The sequence below is a fragment of the Cadophora gregata genome (genome assembly GCF_030347475.1).
Source record: "Cadophora gregata isolate MNR1 chromosome Unknown scaffold_1, whole genome shotgun sequence".
NCBI lineage: Eukaryota > Fungi > Ascomycota > Leotiomycetes > Helotiales > Ploettnerulaceae > Cadophora > Cadophora gregata.
The window spans coordinates 269,905-286,874 of NW_026695924.1; the positions used below are offsets into that span (position 1 = coordinate 269,905).

Genomic DNA, 16,970 nt, shown 5'->3' on the forward strand with positions numbered 1-16,970 from the left:
GAAGGCGGGAGAATCGATTATTTGGACAACTTTTTGCTTTGACCCCACCTCAATTTGCGAAGAAGTAGACTAGGCAGATATGCACTTGAATCTAGAGATTTATATACGTGTAGCTTTCAAATAAAGTCCATTTTGAACCTGTTCAGTATTGTGATGGACTCAACAAGCCTCATAGATATTTGCAGCGATATTCTGATTATCTACTGCGATTCAACCCTTTGGGGGACACGAGCTCTGTGAGTGGCTGCTTCGAAAGTCTTGGCAAAGAATCTACCAACGACCTCGCTAACCATCAAGTATCGTTGTCGTCCACCTCTCGCTCATCTCGACCAGCTCGCTCACTCACTGATGTCGCATGCTCCCCAGTACTTAACCACAGGTATTCTCCTTCTCTGGCAATATGGAAACCAACGCGCTTCTCGATATTGTCCACGAGGCGCAGGGCCAACTTTGGGTTGACAAGGTCAACGAGACCTATAGAACAGGCCGTCTCTGCGAGTGGGTGTCGACTTTCCATCCTGATAAGCTTTCCTGTCAACTCGACGGAACCTTTCACCATGGCGCATTCAATGCCGGTATGAAGATGGTCTTCAGCGACGGCACTGCTTGGATGGTTCGTTTCCCTCGCGTAGGAATGGTTTGTGACGACTACGCCGACGAGAAAGTTGCCAAGGAGGTGGCTGCCCTGAGGCTCATCCATGACACGATTGTCAGTTCAGTCCCGAGAATCCACACATGGGGTCCTGCTGCTAGCAACCTGCTTGATCTTGGTCCATTCATCATGATGGACTTTATTAACGGTGTGAGCGCGAGCGACGTTCTCAAAGACCCAAATGCCGAGCACCCCACCAGACTTTTGAGGGAGGATATTAGCGATAGTGATATTGAAGCTATCTACAGACAATTAGCAAACTTCCAGCTTCAACTCTTCGCGCTCGATTTTGACCGGATCGGCAGCCTGCCGTCGCCGACCGCTGAAGGTCAAAGCCTTACACCGACCCGCCCGCTAACATTCAAGGCACACAGTATCCTACAAAATGGAGGGGTCGACACTTTCGGTATGGCTTGTTGCTTTCCTTTCCAGTCGTTTCCTTGATATTCTGATCGAGTACGTTAACTAAACACATGATCTAGGTGACCGAAACCAGGGGTTTGCGACAACTACTGAATATTTTCAATATGTCGTCGATCAGGACTGGAAACAGCTCGTTTACCAGCCCAACTCGACTTGTGGCTCATATGATGCCAAGAACAAATATCTAGCTTTCAAGGTTCTAAGAAGCTTTATACCCGACTTAATCAACCCGAAGTATGACCGTTGCAAGTTTAAGCTGATTTGTGACGATCTCGGTTTGGCGAATCTGATTTTCAGAAGTAGGGGGGACCTCACTGTCGTCGGATTAGTAGACCTGGAGTGGTCATACATCGGACCCGCTCAACTATTTGGCTCGGCACCATGGTGGCTTCTCCAAGACAGACCCGTCAATAGCGCGTGGGACTATAATGGCGACAAACCGCCGAAGATTGCTGCCCGGTATTTCAAATACCTAGAGATGTACATACGTGTTTTAGAGGAAGAAGAGGTAAAATGGCTCGGACATAAAGACGGAGAGCTTTCCAGTCTTGTCAAGTGGTCGCAAGCCTCTGGGGCTATGTGGTTGCACATGCTCCTCTCATCCGGCTTCAACGACCATCGGAGCTTTCCTTTCACGCAGCTGCGTCGACATATAGGAGCTACAGAGTGGACGAAGCGTGAGAAAGCATTTGACAACGAAGAAGAGCTTAATGCATTCGCAGCGCGGAAATTGGGCGAATTGGATGAGTACGATGAAGCCTTGGAGAAGAGGGAGAATGACAAAAGGCTCGTAGACAGCGGGGAGATGACGCGAGAGGACTTTATTGCAAATGCTCTGACAGAGAATGGCCATCTCCCCTGTTGCTCGTCATTTCTGGTCAACAATGAGATGAGAAATGACGAGGGGTTCTGTCTGCCGCAAATGCCCTCCTCTTCAAGCGTGCACAGAGTGAAAATTTAAGCGAGTCGATAAAGTTTGGTCGTACCTATGAATTTGGGTTTCTATTCTCATCTATCAACGTACTTCTATACTGGCCTGTGTCACTTGGTGGCTGAATAGATATCTCGAAAATCACAGATCCTTGATCTTTTTGAATAATGGCGGCGTGGGAAGATATAGATCCATGGCTTAACCTTGCAGAAGTCAAGATAGAAGGCAAGGACTATATCAGCAGAAGCAACGGTTATCGAACGATTACCCAACACCACGCCTTATCTGAATTATCCTCACAGATGGAATATATACACGGAACTTGGTTGCATGTCTATTATCGCCGAGTTCGTTTTGAGGCCAAATTACGCTAGTAAAATGAAACTCAGCAGCACAGAGGAATTTCCTCTTCGAAACCCAGAATTTCTCGTGCTGTATAATTTGGATACCCAATTTTTGCCGTGCAGCTGTACTCAGCCCTTTGCTCTCTGTGTGCGGAAGAAGTGTTGTTTCAGCTTGTTTTGCCCCTGAAGCCTCATTCTGTGATCAACGCAACACATTAGTGCTTGTCAAAGCTCGAAAGTAAATACATAGATTCTCTTTCCCACAGCTTTGGCATTCTGATCCACCAAATCCTGAGAAAACGTGACGACTCTGGCGGTGAGGGTGTGGGGGCGAGGGGATGTGATAGGGTTGAATAGGAACCAAACAGGCTGAAGCATGGCCCGTTGCTACTCGGTGACGAATCAGGAAAGCTGGTAACGAGTGAGGTCTTCACCTGACCTTCTGTAATATCTATTGGATGAATTACCGAGAACCCTCCAAGCTGAATGCCTCTCTTTCGTGCACCGCTTTTTCGTTGGGCACTTGTCAGTCAGTGGAAAAGGCTGAGTCGGGCAGCCATACATTAGGTACGCTACGAAAGCCTCGAAGCACCTGAAGCCTTACTTTACTTTACAAGGACTACGAGTACATATGCAACGTGATACTGGAATACTCAGTGGGAAGCAAATTCACATCGACGAGATTTTGGATGGACTTTCACAATCCTGAGTTATATTCACGAGAATGTGACATCTTGGCACATATTATATGACCTACGAACCACGTCCATTTCTTCTGTTTTTCAGTCATGTGATTACACGTAGATGTGTCAATCAAAACGCGTATGTGACAAAGGATAGTTATATGTTGCTATGCACTTGGTGTTGTTACGATAATAATATCAATGGATCTGAATCACAGGATTGAAGCCCAATATTCATCCAAGATCGCTTTATAGTTAACTTCTCTCTGGAAGAGTTAAGATTGCGAGCATGCTGTCAAGTTTTTTTTTCTTTCTTTTTTTGGCTACCAGACCTTGGGAAATGTCGTGACTAACCTTAATACCTCACCAATTCTTCAAAGAACAATATCGAAGGAATGACAGTGATCGAAAGTGATGAAAGTAATGAAAGTAATGTCCAAGCACTTTGTGGCTAGTGTCAACATGTTTCCTCATTGATCTTGTCGCCATCCTAATCTCGCGAAGCCAAGCTTTCTCAACTGTTGTGAGCGCATCATCTAGGACTCAGAGTCAGCTGAAGAACGAAAATGATGTTGAAGAACGCAACTTACCTCCTCAACAGTCCCTTTTACAATATACCGAATCACTTTCACATCTCTTTCGAGGCCTATTCTCAATAAACGAGCGATAGCTTGGCTTTCAATCATTGGATTCCATTGAGGCTCCAGTATATACACGCAGTTGGCGATAGTAAGATTGAGCCTAATAAAATCAGCTAGAATTTGATGGATGAAACATGCAGCTCTATAACATACCCTACTGCACCTGTGCCTGTGGTCATCAACAGTATCCGAAGTTCCTCGTTACTCTCAAACTCGTTAAGAATGTTTTGTCGTTCGGACAGAGTGAAAGTGCCATCTATTCGGAGAAACTCCAGCTTTTCGTGAGCCAAATACCGACCCACTAAGTCGAGAGACCTAGTCCAGCTGGAAAATATGATACTGTGGGAAGTTGTCAGGCGAAGCTTTCGTGAAGCTGGACTGGAGTTCAGAGTTCTCAGCTAAACACTCACCATTTTCCTTCAATTTTGCTACTCTTGATATTCCTCAAAAGTTCCGAAATTTTTGAAGATATTCCGCTTGAGTCATGTTCCGACACCGAAGACTCTTTTTCCCGTCGGACACATATCGTTTCGCTCCTTGCAAACAAGTTTTCCGAGATCGGTCTTGAGCATAATGAACAGGTACCAGCATCAGATCTTTGTCGCACAGCTGCTTCAAATCTGGGCGTACAATCGGTGCAGAAAAGATGTCCGCAAACGCTGAACATGCCACTACTGTTGTCGTTTTCTCCCTGATCTGCGATTCGTCGAATCCTTGACTTACAATAAGTGCATGTTGCCTTGCGCTTTGTCTTTAAGTAGTCGAGAGCTTGTTCGGGGTCTATCTGGAAGCTTTCCGGCATCGTCCTGGGAATTAATTTCTGAAACGTTCCATGGTTGCAGAGTCGCCGAAGTTGAAGGTGGAGTTGGAATATGCCGAAATAATCCTTGGAGTTCCTGGCATGACTGTCTTGTCGCTTCATAGATGTTAGCATTTCAGCTTGTGTTTTATCGTAATAAGCTCTTTCGGCGGATGAAAAGTCGACGTAGTGGTCCTCGTCAATGATATCCGGGAGATTCAGAAGCTTTTTTGTTCTCCGTAAGCATATCGAGTCCAGAAGAGTTTGGAGTCTTTGTATTCCTTCGTTTGTCCCTTTCAGGAGCGGGGAGACGATGTGGTTGTCGGAATTCTGGAAGACTGTCTAATGGGAAGCATTTGATGAAGGCAGCTAATGATGCCAGATCTTCTAATCCATTCTGAATTGGTGTTCCTGTTAGACACCAACGAAACTTTCCTTCTAGCTTCGCCATTGACTGGAAGAGTTTAGTACTCATTCGCCGAATGATATGAGCTATAATGTCAGTGTCAACTATATAGATAGTAGTGTTCCACGAAGAAGCCGCACCTTCGTCTAATACGATTCTGAACCATGTTACATTGTACAATGGGCTGTGTTCATCGAGCATTTCGGCAGCAATAGTATGGTATGTGCTCAGGACGATGTCCCAATCTGCGAGCGCGTCTGGGCTGACTTCTCGACCTCGGCCATGGTAAACATTAACATTCAACGAGCCATCGCAATGTCTATTTATCCTGTAAGCGAACGTTGATCTTCATTATTCTGCTTACTAACGCTTCGATTTCTCTCTGCCACCCATCAATCAAGACTTATGCAGCAGTCAGTTTTTGAGGCATGGTCGGGAGACGACAGGAATATCTTACGAGGACTCGGGACAACAACAAGAGTTGCTCTTGAATTGACTCGCTTTTGAGCCGCTTGATCGCCTTTCGCCGTGTTCTCTGTGTGCTTTCCCTTCTCCTGGAATTGTTTCCCGAGGTTCGCAGTGCGAAGTATCGTGGATATCACAGTCAAGGTCTTGCCCAAACCCATATCATCAGCAAGTATTCCGCCAACAGTCTCATTGGGAACAAGATCTGTCCTCAGGCCAGTGATTTTGTTCTCATAGCTGTCATAACACCGTTATCTATCCGCTATCTGGTTAAGCATGGGGTTCTTACAACGTTTCTTTATCTCTGGTGCACCTGGACCAAATTGAATATTGCGAGGGCACGGGACCGAGTTCTCTCTGCATCATAAAGTCTAGAGCCTCTTGCTGGTGTCTTTACCGATTATATTAGACCAAGAGTCTCATTCGTTCTTTGGAGTTGACTCACGGAAGAAGTGGTGTTGTGACTTTAATGTCTGCTTCCAGCCTCGTCAACGATTTATACCGAGTTAAAGAGTTGAAAACATTTGATATCTTTTTCTTTACTTCGGCTGCACCGACAGTGTCTTGTTCTTCAGCGGCAGGAATTGCTATGTCGCTAGGAATGTTTGTGGCAGGTTCGACTACTGCATTTTCCGGTTCAGAAACACCAGGCTGCGCAGATAGTTGAGATAGGTCTAGAACATGAGGATTGTTATATTCCGTATCAGGTTCTTGAAAGCAAGGATGCTGTAGATAAATCCGGGCGCGAGAAAGAAAGATCCCAACACTGCTGCAGATTTCATCTGAACCATACAGTACAATGTCTAGCTTTACGGAAAGAGTTTTCTGCCCTTTGGCATCTTTGTCTGGCGGTATCTCAATTCTAGGATCTGTGTTGACATAGACTGTAAAACGACAAGTTCTCATCGAAGAAAGATCTCGCAGCACTTCAGAGGTCGCTTCGCTCAAGACGGCCAGAGGTTGTGCTTCAGATATTCCGGCAATTACTGCATCGCTCTTGAATGACAAGTAGAGTTGTGAGAGATTAGGTACCGAACAAGCTTTTTCAATATTCAGCTGGGAGAAATCTTCCACATTCAAGACTTTCGCAGTCGCATTATGTATCTGCCAGGTTGTCAGAAATCATTCGTTGGTGAGTCTCGAAAGGTTTGAAAATACCATGCCAAAGCACAAGATTGGAGATGAATCAACACCAAATGAGATAGGGGCCAGTTTGGTCGAATACAAACTGTCGTTTCTTCCATTGGATTCTTCAGATGCCTCTTTCAACGACAGATATGCTGCAATCAAACTCCACCATCTACGGTCTCTCAAGCCATCACTACAATGTTGCATTAGCCACTCATACTCGCGGCAAAGTCATTACATACTTACGGCCTAGCGAGAATTATTTCGGGCTCAATAGCTTTAGGAAGGGATTTCTTCCCTCGCCTTGTTTCGGGATCATCAACCTCGCTGATAGGTCGCTTGTCATTGTCCATCGGATGTAATAGGGAGAAGCCGCGATGCGGGTGATACCATTCCTTTCATGTTGAAGTCCTCTCAACAGACATAGCTGTACTCTTAGCAAGTTTACTGTATCTCAATAGTGTTTCTTTTTTTGCGTGTGCCTTATCAGCCGCCTGAAAGGGCTGTGCTGTGCGATTGGGTACTGCTACATGTCTGTGGAACAGTGCAGGTGCTCAATGTGGCTTAGCAGATTTCACAGCCTCTACGACCGAGTTCCCCGGAGGCAGAGCCTGATTTCTTGAGATCATTTGACACGCGGAATAGATCGCAGTCTGCCTGGGGAGGCGCAGGGAATGCAGACTTGCCTGAAGGTGCTGTTTGCCTACATCCAGTTCAGACAAGACATCAACAAACCCCTGGGTCTGGCGTAACAGCTCCGAAATTTTTGTTCTTGCCTCCATTCAGAAATCGAGGTGCTGATAAGCTTGTAAGCTGTGAACGGCTTGAACACGCAATAACAGTCGATGTCATGACTTCTGTTCGCGATGATTTTCAGGAGGCGGTAGGGAAATTTACCAAACGTTTGACAAAGGAAGAGCAGAATGAGTTTAAATTCGCTTCGCTTGAAGATGTTCTGACATCTGTGGAGGCAATTCAGGCAGAGCAAGGCAAGCGAAAGAGCATGATGAACTTGACCAGGATCAAGCGATTTCTCGAGGCCATGCGCCAGTACGGCGCAATTATCGAAGTGTTTCTGAATGCCTCCGCGATATTATGCTTTGTCTGGGGTCCGATGAAATTCTGTCTGATGGTAAGCACACCTAACAAAAAATATCTGGACAACGGTTTAACTAATATATTTAGGTTGCAAGTTCTTGGGCAGATTGTTTTGATATCATTCTTGATGCTTATCAAAAGCTGGCCGACAATTTACCACTCTTCTCTGAGTATCGGGCTCTTTTTGGAGCTGATTCTAGAATGGCCAGTGTGCTGGCCTTGATTTATGAAGACATCCTGGAATTCCACTTGTCTGCATTACGAGTACTGAAAAGGCCAAGTAAGACCCATTTACCAAGCTCCAGATCTCAAGATTCTAACCATGCTTAGCATGGAGACAATTGTTTCGCTCGGCTTGGAAAGATTTTGAATCTCGGTTTCAACGCCTCGTGGACGACCTTCAAAATCACAAAATTCTCATCCAGAATCACGCAAGTGTGATTCATATCCAAGAAATGCAAAGAGAGAGAGCCTTTGTCCGAAATGAGTTCAGATTGGCGGAGGAAGCTCGGAGCCAGCGAAAGCGCCTTGACGTCGTGACCTGGCTCTCCGCATTTGACCCAATTCTCGATCATGAGGCAGCTATGACGGCACGAATAATGTATCCTTCTTCCGGAAGATGGCTGCTACAGGAAAGCAAGATGAAGGCATGGCTGGATCATAACATAGGTTCTTCGCCACTGCTATGGATGAATGGCATTCCTGGAGCCGGTAGGCACCACCTTATTAGTCGCCTCTATTTCAAAAGCCTGATGTACAAGCAGGGAAGACAATACTGGCTTCTGTTATCATTGAAGAATGTCAGATTTCATCATCAAAAGCAGTCATATATTTCTATTGCAACTATCAGGATGTTGAACGCAAAACTTTCATCGGTGTTGCCCGTGCTCTTCTAGTCCAGCTTCTTAGGCTCAACGAAGATCTTCTGCCTTACTTTTACGAGAAGTGCATTGGTAGCGGTCAAGTCAATCTAGTCTCATCGGAGCTTACTAGGGAACTGCTCAAGACAGCATTGCAAACTGGTTCGACCCCGACCTCCATCATTATTGATGGACTTGATGAGTGCGACCCCGTGGAAAGAAAATCGATTTTGTCATTTTTTACCCCCATAATTGATGTAGAAGGACCCGCTGGGAAATTGAGAGCGCTTTTTGTGAGCCAAGATGAGAATGACATTCGGAGGCTCCTTCGGAGTGCCTCCATCCTGAAGCTATCGGATGGCCATAACAGGTCAGATATTGAAGGATATACCAAGCATTGGTGCACAGAAATCCAAAGGAAGTTTGGGTTACCCGATGAGACAATCAGATATATCAAAACTGCAGTACAAGAGAGCTCTGACGGCAGGTCAACTTGCTTCAAATCATTCCCTGGCGTCCAACTGACAATGACAGGAATGTTTCTTTTTGCAAAACTGGTTGTAACAAACCTATTCGACCAATTGACGCCGGAAAAAGTCTATTTAGAATTACAACCTGGTACTTTCCCGAAAGGGTTTGAACAAGCGTATGTTAACTCTTCGAACACATTGTACTTGTTTAGCTCACTTTCCCTAGGTACTCTCGAATCGTGCTACGTACTAGCCGGTCCACCTCCTGTTTTTTGCTCGGGGCTCGCGTACAGTCGGGGCAAGCAACTGTCACGGGCAAGCAAAGTGTCACGCTTGAAAAACACACCTAAAATCTCAAGATTCTAAGGAGTTTGTTCGCGAAAACACACTTAAAGAACTTATAATATAACTAAGAATAACTTAATATATAGACTTCTTAATAAAATAAAATATAAATATATCGATAAGTAAAGTCTATATCTAATACTTTCTCTTTATTTATATTTAATTAAAGTCTAAGAAATCATAATAAAGTCGATTTTAGATTTTAAAAGTATAAAAGTATTTCTTAAATAATTAATAACTTTATTATTATAAAAGTAAATCAAATATAAATAAGAAATACTATTAGCTATATACTTTATCTATTAATATATCTATAGTTTTTTTTATTCTAAGTTGTGGTTCTAAGGTTAAACAAATATCAATTATAATTTTTACGACAATTTCGTCTGATTTTTATTAGGTGCTTTCCTCAGAATTTAAGTGTGTTTTCTAGCGTGACACTTTGCTTGCCCGTGATAGTTGCTTGCCCCGACTGTACGCGAGCCCCGAGCAAAACAGGAGGTGGGCCGGCTAGTATTTATGAGAATCAAAATGTCGAAGAACGTGAGACAGCCAAGCGTCTTCTTGGTTGGATCGCCTGCTCAAAGCGAGCGCTCAAGTGGCATGAGATACAAGGAGCAGTTTGTATGGACACTGTAGACCAGACAGTAGATTTTGAAAATCGACGTTTGTGCGCACATGTCAGAGACATCTGTGGTTCACTGGTTGAGGTGCTTCCGGGCGATAGAGTCCAGTTAGTACATGGTACAGCCAAGTCGTATGAAACTGTCAGTCCAAGTTCGAAGACATAGCTGACCATGACTATTATAGGTATCTTATTCATAACGAATATGTGCAAGTTCATAGAGAAGAGCAAAAATTGGCGAATCTGTGCTTACAATATCTGCTGTTCGACTGTTTCGACGCCAACCTTTCCGATGATTCGATCAGAGATTATGTCACAGACGGATATTTTGCTTTTCAAGATTATGCAGTATTACATTGGGTGGATCATCTTGAGGCTTCTATTCCACATCTGCAAAGCGATGCGGTCGAGGAGAATGGCCTTGGCCCTTCTATCGCAGACTTCTACGACGCATACGGATCTGCGGAAGCAAGCGAAAAAGACATCCCGGACGATCTCAAGAATCTTTGCCAACACCTCAAGAGCGCCGATTACTTCGAAAATCTCCTACTGCTCATCAGCTATACCAGGAATTATCGTGCTCGAGAAGAAACCATCGCCGCTCTTGGATCCCTGGGAACCAGTGTCAGCAGAGCTAGGGTTACTCTGGAAAATATTCAGGCTGCAGCGATCCCAGACCCTTCAGTTATATCAAGTCTCCAGCAATACTACGGACTTAACTGGCACAGATGTCCGCGACACGCATGCTTCAACTTCCATGAGGGATTCCCCAACTCAAACAGTCGAGACAGCCATGTTGCTCGGCACGAAAAGCCCTTCTTATGCACAGAAACTAGCTGTACAAGGAAGCATCTTGGTTTCGCAACCGAGAAAGAGCTTAAGAAGCACCTGGCTGTCATGCATCCTGATCCGGCAGTGCTGTTTCCGAAGATTAAGAAGACCCCCGCAAAGCATGTCTGCGATATCTGTTCCAAAGATTTCACCAGAGCGCATAACCTCAATGCTCATAAGAGAACTCATGGAAATTTACGTCCATACAAGTGTGACTTTTGTGTCAAAGCTTTTGTCAGGAAGTATGACTGCGAACGGCACGTTCTTAACTTGCATCCCGACATGGGTGCAATTCGTCCGGAGGAAGTTGTTTCTCAGGGTAGTGAGGCACAGTAATGTGCAGGCGGATTTTGTTATTGATCTTGAAAGCAAGAAGAACAACTGAAGCGAGGAGTCGACGATGTTTCGTGAGGCGTTCCATCTTGATGTCTGTATTGTTTGTTATTTGCACCTGAACGTCGCAATATCGAGCTACTAATATTTGCCTCTAAAATCCATTCCCATCAACCCCATTTTCCTGATAAACCTGTAGGCTATATTTTGCAAATTTACTCCTCGAGCGAATGCGTTCTCCATATTTCGTAAATAATCTTGGCACCATACAAAACAGCGTTGCAAGAGCAGCAAGGATAGACACGGCCAGGTTTGCACTGAGGCCCTGAAACATGTATGATGCAAACAGCGGGAACGCCGCCGACATCGTCGAACGGAGTAGTGCCACTGCCGCGAATCCACTGGCCGCATAGCTGAGATAGCTATCTGCTAGGTAGCCAGCCAGAACAGTGTCAAACTCGTTCAACGAGTACCCGATGAAGACGAGTGAGGTTGTTGATACCATCCAGTGTACATTGTGGACACGAGGAGGTATAGTCCAAGCGAATCACCACAAAGCCCCAGCCAAGACAGGAGCACCAATGGTGAAGCCAATGAGCTTGTGCTCTGGCGCAATTGGTCGACCTACCCTAGAGTGTTTTTCTAGAATGTGATTATCTAGAACACGAGTAAAAAGACCCAAAAGTAAGCCAACACCAATTGCTAGAAAGGGCAAGGGAGCTGAAGTTGCTGAAAACCCAAGCTCTTCGTAGATCGGCGGCAGGGCAGCAGGGCTTCGGTAAACAAGTAAATTAGAGCGCATGCAATGGCGCTCATGACGGCCACCAAGCAGACGATGGGCTCTGTAAAGAACAGATGTAAAGGACGAAACAGTACCAGGCGAGCGAATGTACGCATATCGGGAGTGTGGTCTAGATTGAGTGCATGCAAGTCGTTATTGCCGGTAACCTTGCGGAGTTTTGCGACCTCACGGCTCAGAATCAACGATGGCCGGGATTCTCGTATGGCAAACAGAAGTCCAGTCGTGACGGCTACAATAATGGCAGAGACGTAAAACATCCATCTCCTGCCATGTCATATTGATAAGCATGTCTCGTAGCCTGAGTATTGGTTGGCAACTCACCATCCTAGGGCTGTCGTAATGTATGTGCTCATAATAGGGCCAGTAATCAAGCCAAGGTTGGAGACCATAGCCCATAGGTATATCATCCAGATGCGATCCTTGGTATTTAACATGTCCTCAGTGCTGCCTGCAATAACCGTGGTTGGGATAGCGGACAGGAATCCGCTACCAAAGCGACCAACCACGACGCCGCCTATCGAAGAAACTGCCCCGACGATAGCGCAGAAGACGCTGTAGAGAGCCGTACTGACGATGTAGAGCTTCTTGCGCCCAAAAACCTCCGAATATGGCGGAAAGGCGATACCGCCCAGGCCGTGTCCCAACAGATAGCTGCCATCGTGATCAGCCTCGTCACCCAGGGTTTAGAGCTAATTGTAAGTTTTGGGTAGCGAGGAAGTGCCACCATACACAGGAACAAATAAAAATATGGACATAGTATGTGAAATGCCAAGTTCTAGTTGGGCACTGGTGGCCGCCGAGGCCTGACATTTGTGAGCTAGCAAATATTCTTGAGCTTTATGTTCCCAGCAGGGAACAGAAGACTCACCCCGCCTGTACTCACTGCCGTCCTATATCGAAGTCAGTATAAAAATAGAACGTTCAATTGAAAGTAACTTACGTGAAGAGATCCAACCAAATGATCAGGCCGCTATCATACATTTTCCTCAACTTGTGCCAGTTGCGGGGGTGTCGCGGGTTCGCCATCGACCAGCGAACAAATTGACCATCTGGCGTAAACTCCAAGCCTCTACCAACGAGCAAGGACTGGATCAAACGACCTTGTACATCGTCCGAAGGTGTGGACAGAAGTTCGTGGTCAGTTCTGGCCATGGTGAGAGACATCAGGCTACAGATGACAAAAAGTTGAAATTGGCAAGTGGTCTTATATTAAAACGTACTAGTATACGTATGAATTTCAGTTGTCAGTAAGAGAGATAATACCGAGAAAGTCAAAGGATAGATGAATTGTTGAGGGCAGAGAGTGAGGAGTTGGGAAGAGCAGTCTAACATACCATGGGCCTTGGGCGGTGTCGTTCTAATTTTGATACACGCACGCGACAAACCAGGAAAATAACCGCTTTATGGACCGGAACAAGCAGCCGCTCGAATAATCTAGATAGCAGAAGTCACCCTTGCATACAGTTTCAACCAAAACTAGTAGTTGATTGGTATATAGCGCCAGTTGAGGGTAGGGATATCATTAAAGAGTGTCAGTAAAGATTCAGCTTCCAGCATTACGTACGTCGCAAACCTGCCTAATACCTCCCGTCATGACAAGTAATCTGGTGTGGCTATCTAAGCGGAGATCCCGGAATAATGAAAACAACAAATATCACACGTGCTCAGTACTTCATACTCTGGACATAATTCATTCTCTATGAGCAATTGTAATAAAATAGTAAAATACGTACTAGAGAGCGTATCGGTAGTGACGATACACTCCAATAAGGTACTCAAGAAAGCCAACTTGCCAACTCTGCCTCGCCCAATCCGCAGAACCCTCTACCTCTCCCACGCGATCAGCGTCCTCGTCCGTCTCAGAATATGTGACGCAGATGTGAAAGAAGCGGACACAATGATATCCCGTCTCGAACGGCACCATCACTACGCTTTCTGGCTTAATACTCGATGTATCTGTGCCGAGTTGGAAAGGCTAAATCCCGACGCCATAGCCCGTGGCCATGTGCGCTGCGACAGTCGAGGCGTTCAAAAGTCTCTTCAGATGATACCAAGAGCTTCTGAAAAACAATTTAGGCCGAAAAATGATCTCATTTGTATTTGGTAATGCTAAGAGGTGATCTGTATATCGAAGTATGATGGTAGGAATTCTAAAGCATTTGGCCTCGCTTTACGACATTTGCCCCGCCACTGTCAACAAAGCTGACTTCAAAAAGAGAAATGAAGCCGAAATGTTTGTACACATGTCATTCGTAGGATATTATCTTATAAATGATGTGAAAACTGTAATGACGTCGCCAGCAAATTCCTTTCGCTCTCCCTTTCGAATCCTATCTATCAACCCTTCCCTCCTACGCAGCCACATCCCCCTCTCGTCCTTTACCAACAGCAGCTTCCTTCGCAGCAGCCTCTTCCGCAAGCGCTTGAGCCTTCGATTTACTCTCCGGATCAAAATACGGCTTCTCACCAATGCCCACGACACGATGTCCCGCCCTCTCGCCAAGACCCTCGTAGTCGAATGTCGCGGAGTGGAATGCGGAGCGGTTATCCCAGATAGCTGTTTCGCCGAGAAATTAGTCTCATATCAATTTTGATTGTTGAAATTCAAAATCGCCTGGCTTGCAAGACAGAGGGAAGGGAAAAAAACAGAAAGAAAAGAAAAAAAAAGAAACAAGAGAAGGAAGGATGTGAAGGTCAGCTCACCAATATCATTTCTATTCCTCCACTTAAACCGACACTGCAAATCATGATTCCCCTCAATAACCCTATACAGCCTCGCCAACAGCTCCTCACTCTCCTCAGGATCCAGCTCATTGATATATTTCGGGAAATTCCCAATCCCGAAAACGCTCTTCCATCCTGTGACGGGGTTGGTCCGAACGAGTGGATGTACGGCTGAGAGTTTCCCGCCGGTGTTGAGGGGTGAGCCGCGAGCTCCAGTGTAAAGTTTTGCGCGGCCGGAGGCGACGGCTTTGAGGAATCCTTCGCCGGAGTAGGTCGCTGTTAGGCTGTCGAAGAGGCGCTGGTAGGGCGCAGAGAAGCGGTCGTAGATGTCGTAGCCTGTTGGGGTCAGAGTTGTGAGTGCTGCCTTTTTATAGCATTTCGAGGGAAGTAGAGTTTTTGAGAGGTTTGGAAGGTAAACAAATAAGCGAGGTCGTAGCCCTTTCCAGTCCAGGCAAGTCCACCGAAACCAACTTGATAAGGCAGTACAGGATAACATAAAACGAAAACTACAACACTCACCAGAAGCCCACAACGTATCGCCCCCACTCTCCGGTAGCTCCACCAACCTTAAGCTCGTGTAATCAGCCGGGACCTCCTCAAACTGAATATCACTATGCCACGACGCTTCAGTCGCTTTCGTATTCCTACGCAACGACTGCCTCTCAGGCGTGAAGTACGATTTCTTCCTATGTAGAGACGAGATCGTGCTGATTTCTGCATCGCTGACGCCGAACTCGTTGGTGTTGTTTAGGGTCGGGTGGATGTGGACTGTTGAGGTTGGGGGACGGCCCGTGAGGGCGCCGAGGCGGAGCTAGGGGAGAGGGGGAGTTAGTTGTATGTTTGATAGTGGTAGAAGAGGCAATGAGGGGTTTGAGATGGGATAAAAGAGCGTGGATAGCACTTACGATCAGTTCCTTCTGCAAATCATCCGTAAGAGAAGTCTGCGCCCTGAAGAACACCACCCCACGCTCACTGACTACAAGATAAAAAGACAAAAGTCAGCGATATATCCTTTCAAATGTACGAACCCCACCTCCCCATCCAAGCCAAAGGTTCATCCAACCAGTACAGCCACCAGGATCCAAAAAGATAAAAAAAAGAATTTCAAAATTGCCCACTCACTAGTAACAGCTAAATCCCTAATCAACTCATCCGCATTCTCCGCCCCAAGAATATCCTCCACGATCCTCGCCTTAGGATACTCCCTCCCAATAACAGGCGTCACATCCTCGAATTCAAACGCTGCGTCCAAAACACCGCTTTTCTTCAAAGGTGAGGAGTTGCGGCTTTTGAACTCGTTGCCGTTGCGGTCGATTTCGATTTCGATTTCCTGGGCTGGCACTGCTGGCTGTGATGGTGGGGTATGGTTGGTGTCTACTGGTAAGGGGAGGAGGGGGTCAGCGCTAGGTGCCATTCCTTCCTTTGTTTTGTTTTTCTTGTCTTGGGTTGGGGTTGGGGTTGGGGTTTTTTTCGGGGAGTTTTTAATGAGATGATGATGAAAATAAATTAATAGAATTTCGAAAATTCGGGAAAGATGAAAAGAGAGGGAAGAGAGAATAAGTAATTAAGAAGCTCACCCACTTTTTTGTACCCTTTACCCTCTCGTCCATGGATTTTAGAGGTGCGGTGTAGGCAAACAGGAGGGGGAAGGGGGCTCCAGTTTTGGGTGTTTGGGTGGGGCACTCGCTTGTCACGCAATATCGCGAGAGATGCTCGTGCTCGTGCTCACTCACCTTGTCGGGATTGAGGTCGAATCAAAAATGGGAGGGGGGCTTGGATTGGATTGGATTGGATTGGATTGCGCGTGAGGTTTTTATGATATAGAATTATTAATGCTGCGAAGGTTTTTTTGGATTCGCCGTTTGTTGTTGTTGTTGATATCTTTTGAGGTTCCACGTGCAGTCTTCTTTCATTAGGTTGGCTGCGCCTACCTACAAAGCACCTCGCCTAGGTACCTACCTTCTTACTTACCTCACCTTACCTCAGTACCTAGTCTTGACAATCTCGCTTCTCCAGTATCGCCTCCAACAACAGACGACCTAGCATTGCACATTGCAGAAGATATCAAATCAAATCAAATTGTCGTTATTGTTATTAAAATTCTGAACAGCAAGTAGTGGGTCTTGAGTATGAGCATGGGGAATTCATTCTCAGGATCTCGCCGACCCCGCAATCCTCTCTTTCATTCCTATTCCTTCCTATTCCTATTCTTAATCCATACTCTACTCTACTATTCCTACACTTCTCCTTCTCCCTCTCACCTCTCAAGCCAATTTTCCACTCTCTCTCTCTCTCTCTCACCTCGCAAACAATCCTCCCTTTAACAGACACGAACGAACGAAACCCCAGCGTCAAACTTCACTCTCAAGCACGACCATGCCCATGGACCTAAGAAGAGAAGAGAAGAGAA

At 45.9% G+C, this 16,970-nt stretch overlaps 7 protein-coding genes across 7 annotated transcripts; 3 read left to right on the top strand and 4 right to left on the bottom strand.

The window, feature by feature from the left end:
* The first annotated feature begins 221 nt into the window (after positions 1-221).
* ONS95_000064 (uncharacterized protein) lies at positions 222-2,428 on the top strand. The gene is made up of 2 exons (XM_058493203.1): positions 222-1,058; positions 1,135-2,428. The coding sequence occupies exons 1-2, from the start codon at positions 401-403 to the stop codon at positions 2,034-2,036; spliced, it is 1,560 nt and encodes a 519-aa protein (XP_058363403.1). The 5' UTR covers positions 222-400; the 3' UTR covers positions 2,037-2,428.
* Positions 2,429-3,354: 926 nt separating this feature from the next.
* ONS95_000065 (uncharacterized protein) lies at positions 3,355-4,476 on the bottom strand (the record flags this gene model as incomplete). Its single annotated transcript, XM_058493204.1, has 3 exons — positions 3,355-3,569; positions 3,624-4,013; positions 4,085-4,476. 2 exons carry the CDS (start codon positions 4,474-4,476, stop codon positions 3,788-3,790), a joined length of 618 nt encoding a protein of 205 aa, XP_058363404.1. The 3' UTR covers positions 3,355-3,569; positions 3,624-3,787.
* A 196-nt stretch (positions 4,477-4,672) lies between these two features.
* ONS95_000066 (uncharacterized protein) lies at positions 4,673-6,825 on the bottom strand (the record flags this gene model as incomplete). The annotated part of the gene is made up of 8 exons (XM_058493205.1): positions 4,673-4,965; positions 5,020-5,198; positions 5,248-5,281; positions 5,337-5,581; positions 5,634-5,735; positions 5,790-6,448; positions 6,503-6,665; positions 6,719-6,825. 8 exons carry the CDS (start codon positions 6,823-6,825, stop codon positions 4,673-4,675), a joined length of 1,782 nt encoding a protein of 593 aa, XP_058363405.1.
* A 258-nt stretch (positions 6,826-7,083) lies between these two features.
* Positions 7,084-9,321, top strand: ONS95_000067 (uncharacterized protein). Its single transcript, XM_058493206.1, has 6 exons — positions 7,084-7,604; positions 7,658-7,850; positions 7,901-8,281; positions 8,335-8,913; positions 8,965-9,076; positions 9,127-9,321. The coding sequence occupies exons 1-6, from the start codon at positions 7,323-7,325 to the stop codon at positions 9,248-9,250; spliced, it is 1,671 nt and encodes a 556-aa protein (XP_058363406.1). The 5' UTR covers positions 7,084-7,322; the 3' UTR covers positions 9,251-9,321.
* Positions 9,322-9,747: 426 nt separating this feature from the next.
* ONS95_000068 (uncharacterized protein) lies at positions 9,748-11,037 on the top strand (the record flags this gene model as incomplete). The annotated part of the gene is made up of 2 exons (XM_058493207.1): positions 9,748-10,002; positions 10,056-11,037. The coding sequence occupies exons 1-2, from the start codon at positions 9,872-9,874 to the stop codon at positions 11,035-11,037; spliced, it is 1,113 nt and encodes a 370-aa protein (XP_058363407.1). The 5' UTR covers positions 9,748-9,871.
* A 505-nt stretch (positions 11,038-11,542) lies between these two features.
* ONS95_000069 (uncharacterized protein) lies at positions 11,543-13,038 on the bottom strand. Its single transcript, XM_058493208.1, has 5 exons — positions 12,777-13,038; positions 12,705-12,726; positions 12,566-12,653; positions 12,158-12,487; positions 11,543-12,100 (listed from the first exon to the last, which is right to left on the bottom strand). The coding sequence occupies exons 3-5, from the start codon at positions 12,589-12,591 to the stop codon at positions 11,737-11,739; spliced, it is 720 nt and encodes a 239-aa protein (XP_058363408.1). The 5' UTR covers positions 12,592-12,653; positions 12,705-12,726; positions 12,777-13,038; the 3' UTR covers positions 11,543-11,736.
* Positions 13,039-14,095: 1,057 nt separating this feature from the next.
* Positions 14,096-16,611, bottom strand: ONS95_000070 (uncharacterized protein). Its single transcript, XM_058493209.1, has 4 exons — positions 15,683-16,611; positions 15,466-15,536; positions 14,540-15,371; positions 14,096-14,393 (listed from the first exon to the last, which is right to left on the bottom strand). Exons 1-4 carry the CDS (start codon positions 15,972-15,974, stop codon positions 14,188-14,190), a joined length of 1,401 nt encoding a protein of 466 aa, XP_058363409.1. The 5' UTR covers positions 15,975-16,611; the 3' UTR covers positions 14,096-14,187.
* Positions 16,612-16,970: the final 359 nt, after the last annotated feature.

What these genes read in the sequence shown, in the direction of transcription:
- ONS95_000067 (XM_058493206.1), top strand. Translation starts at nt 7,323, where the DNA reads ATGACTTCTGTTCGCGATGATTTTCAGGAGGCGGTAGGGAAATTTACC. An exon ending in CGATGAAATTCTGTCTGATG is followed by an intron (nt 7,605 to 7,657) that starts GTAAGCACACCT and finishes TAATATATTTAG; the next exon opens with GTTGCAAGTTCTTGGGCAGA. An exon ending in ACGAGTACTGAAAAGGCCAA is followed by an intron (nt 7,851 to 7,900) that starts GTAAGACCCATT and finishes AACCATGCTTAG; the next exon opens with CATGGAGACAATTGTTTCGC.
- ONS95_000069 (XM_058493208.1), bottom strand. Translation starts at nt 12,591, where the DNA reads ATGTCCATATTTTTATTTGTTCCTGT. An exon ending in ATATTTTTATTTGTTCCTGT is followed by an intron (nt 12,488 to 12,565) that starts GTATGGTGGCAC and finishes TCACGATGGCAG; the next exon opens with CTATCTGTTGGGACACGGCC. An exon ending in ATTACGACAGCCCTAGGATG is followed by an intron (nt 12,101 to 12,157) that starts GTGAGTTGCCAA and finishes ATGACATGGCAG; the next exon opens with GAGATGGATGTTTTACGTCT.
- ONS95_000064 (XM_058493203.1), top strand. Translation starts at nt 401, where the DNA reads ATGGAAACCAACGCGCTTCTCGATATTGTCCACGAGGCGCAGGGCCAA. An exon ending in TGGAGGGGTCGACACTTTCG is followed by an intron (nt 1,059 to 1,134) that starts GTATGGCTTGTT and finishes CACATGATCTAG; the next exon opens with GTGACCGAAACCAGGGGTTT.
- ONS95_000070 (XM_058493209.1), bottom strand. Translation starts at nt 15,974, where the DNA reads ATGGCACCTAGCGCTGACCCCCTCCTCCCCTTACCAGTAGACACCAAC. An exon ending in TAGGGATTTAGCTGTTACTA is followed by an intron (nt 15,537 to 15,682) that starts GTGAGTGGGCAA and finishes TTTATCTTGTAG; the next exon opens with TCAGTGAGCGTGGGGTGGTG. An exon ending in ATTTGCAGAAGGAACTGATC is followed by an intron (nt 15,372 to 15,465) that starts GTAAGTGCTATC and finishes CCTCTCCCCTAG; the next exon opens with CTCCGCCTCGGCGCCCTCAC.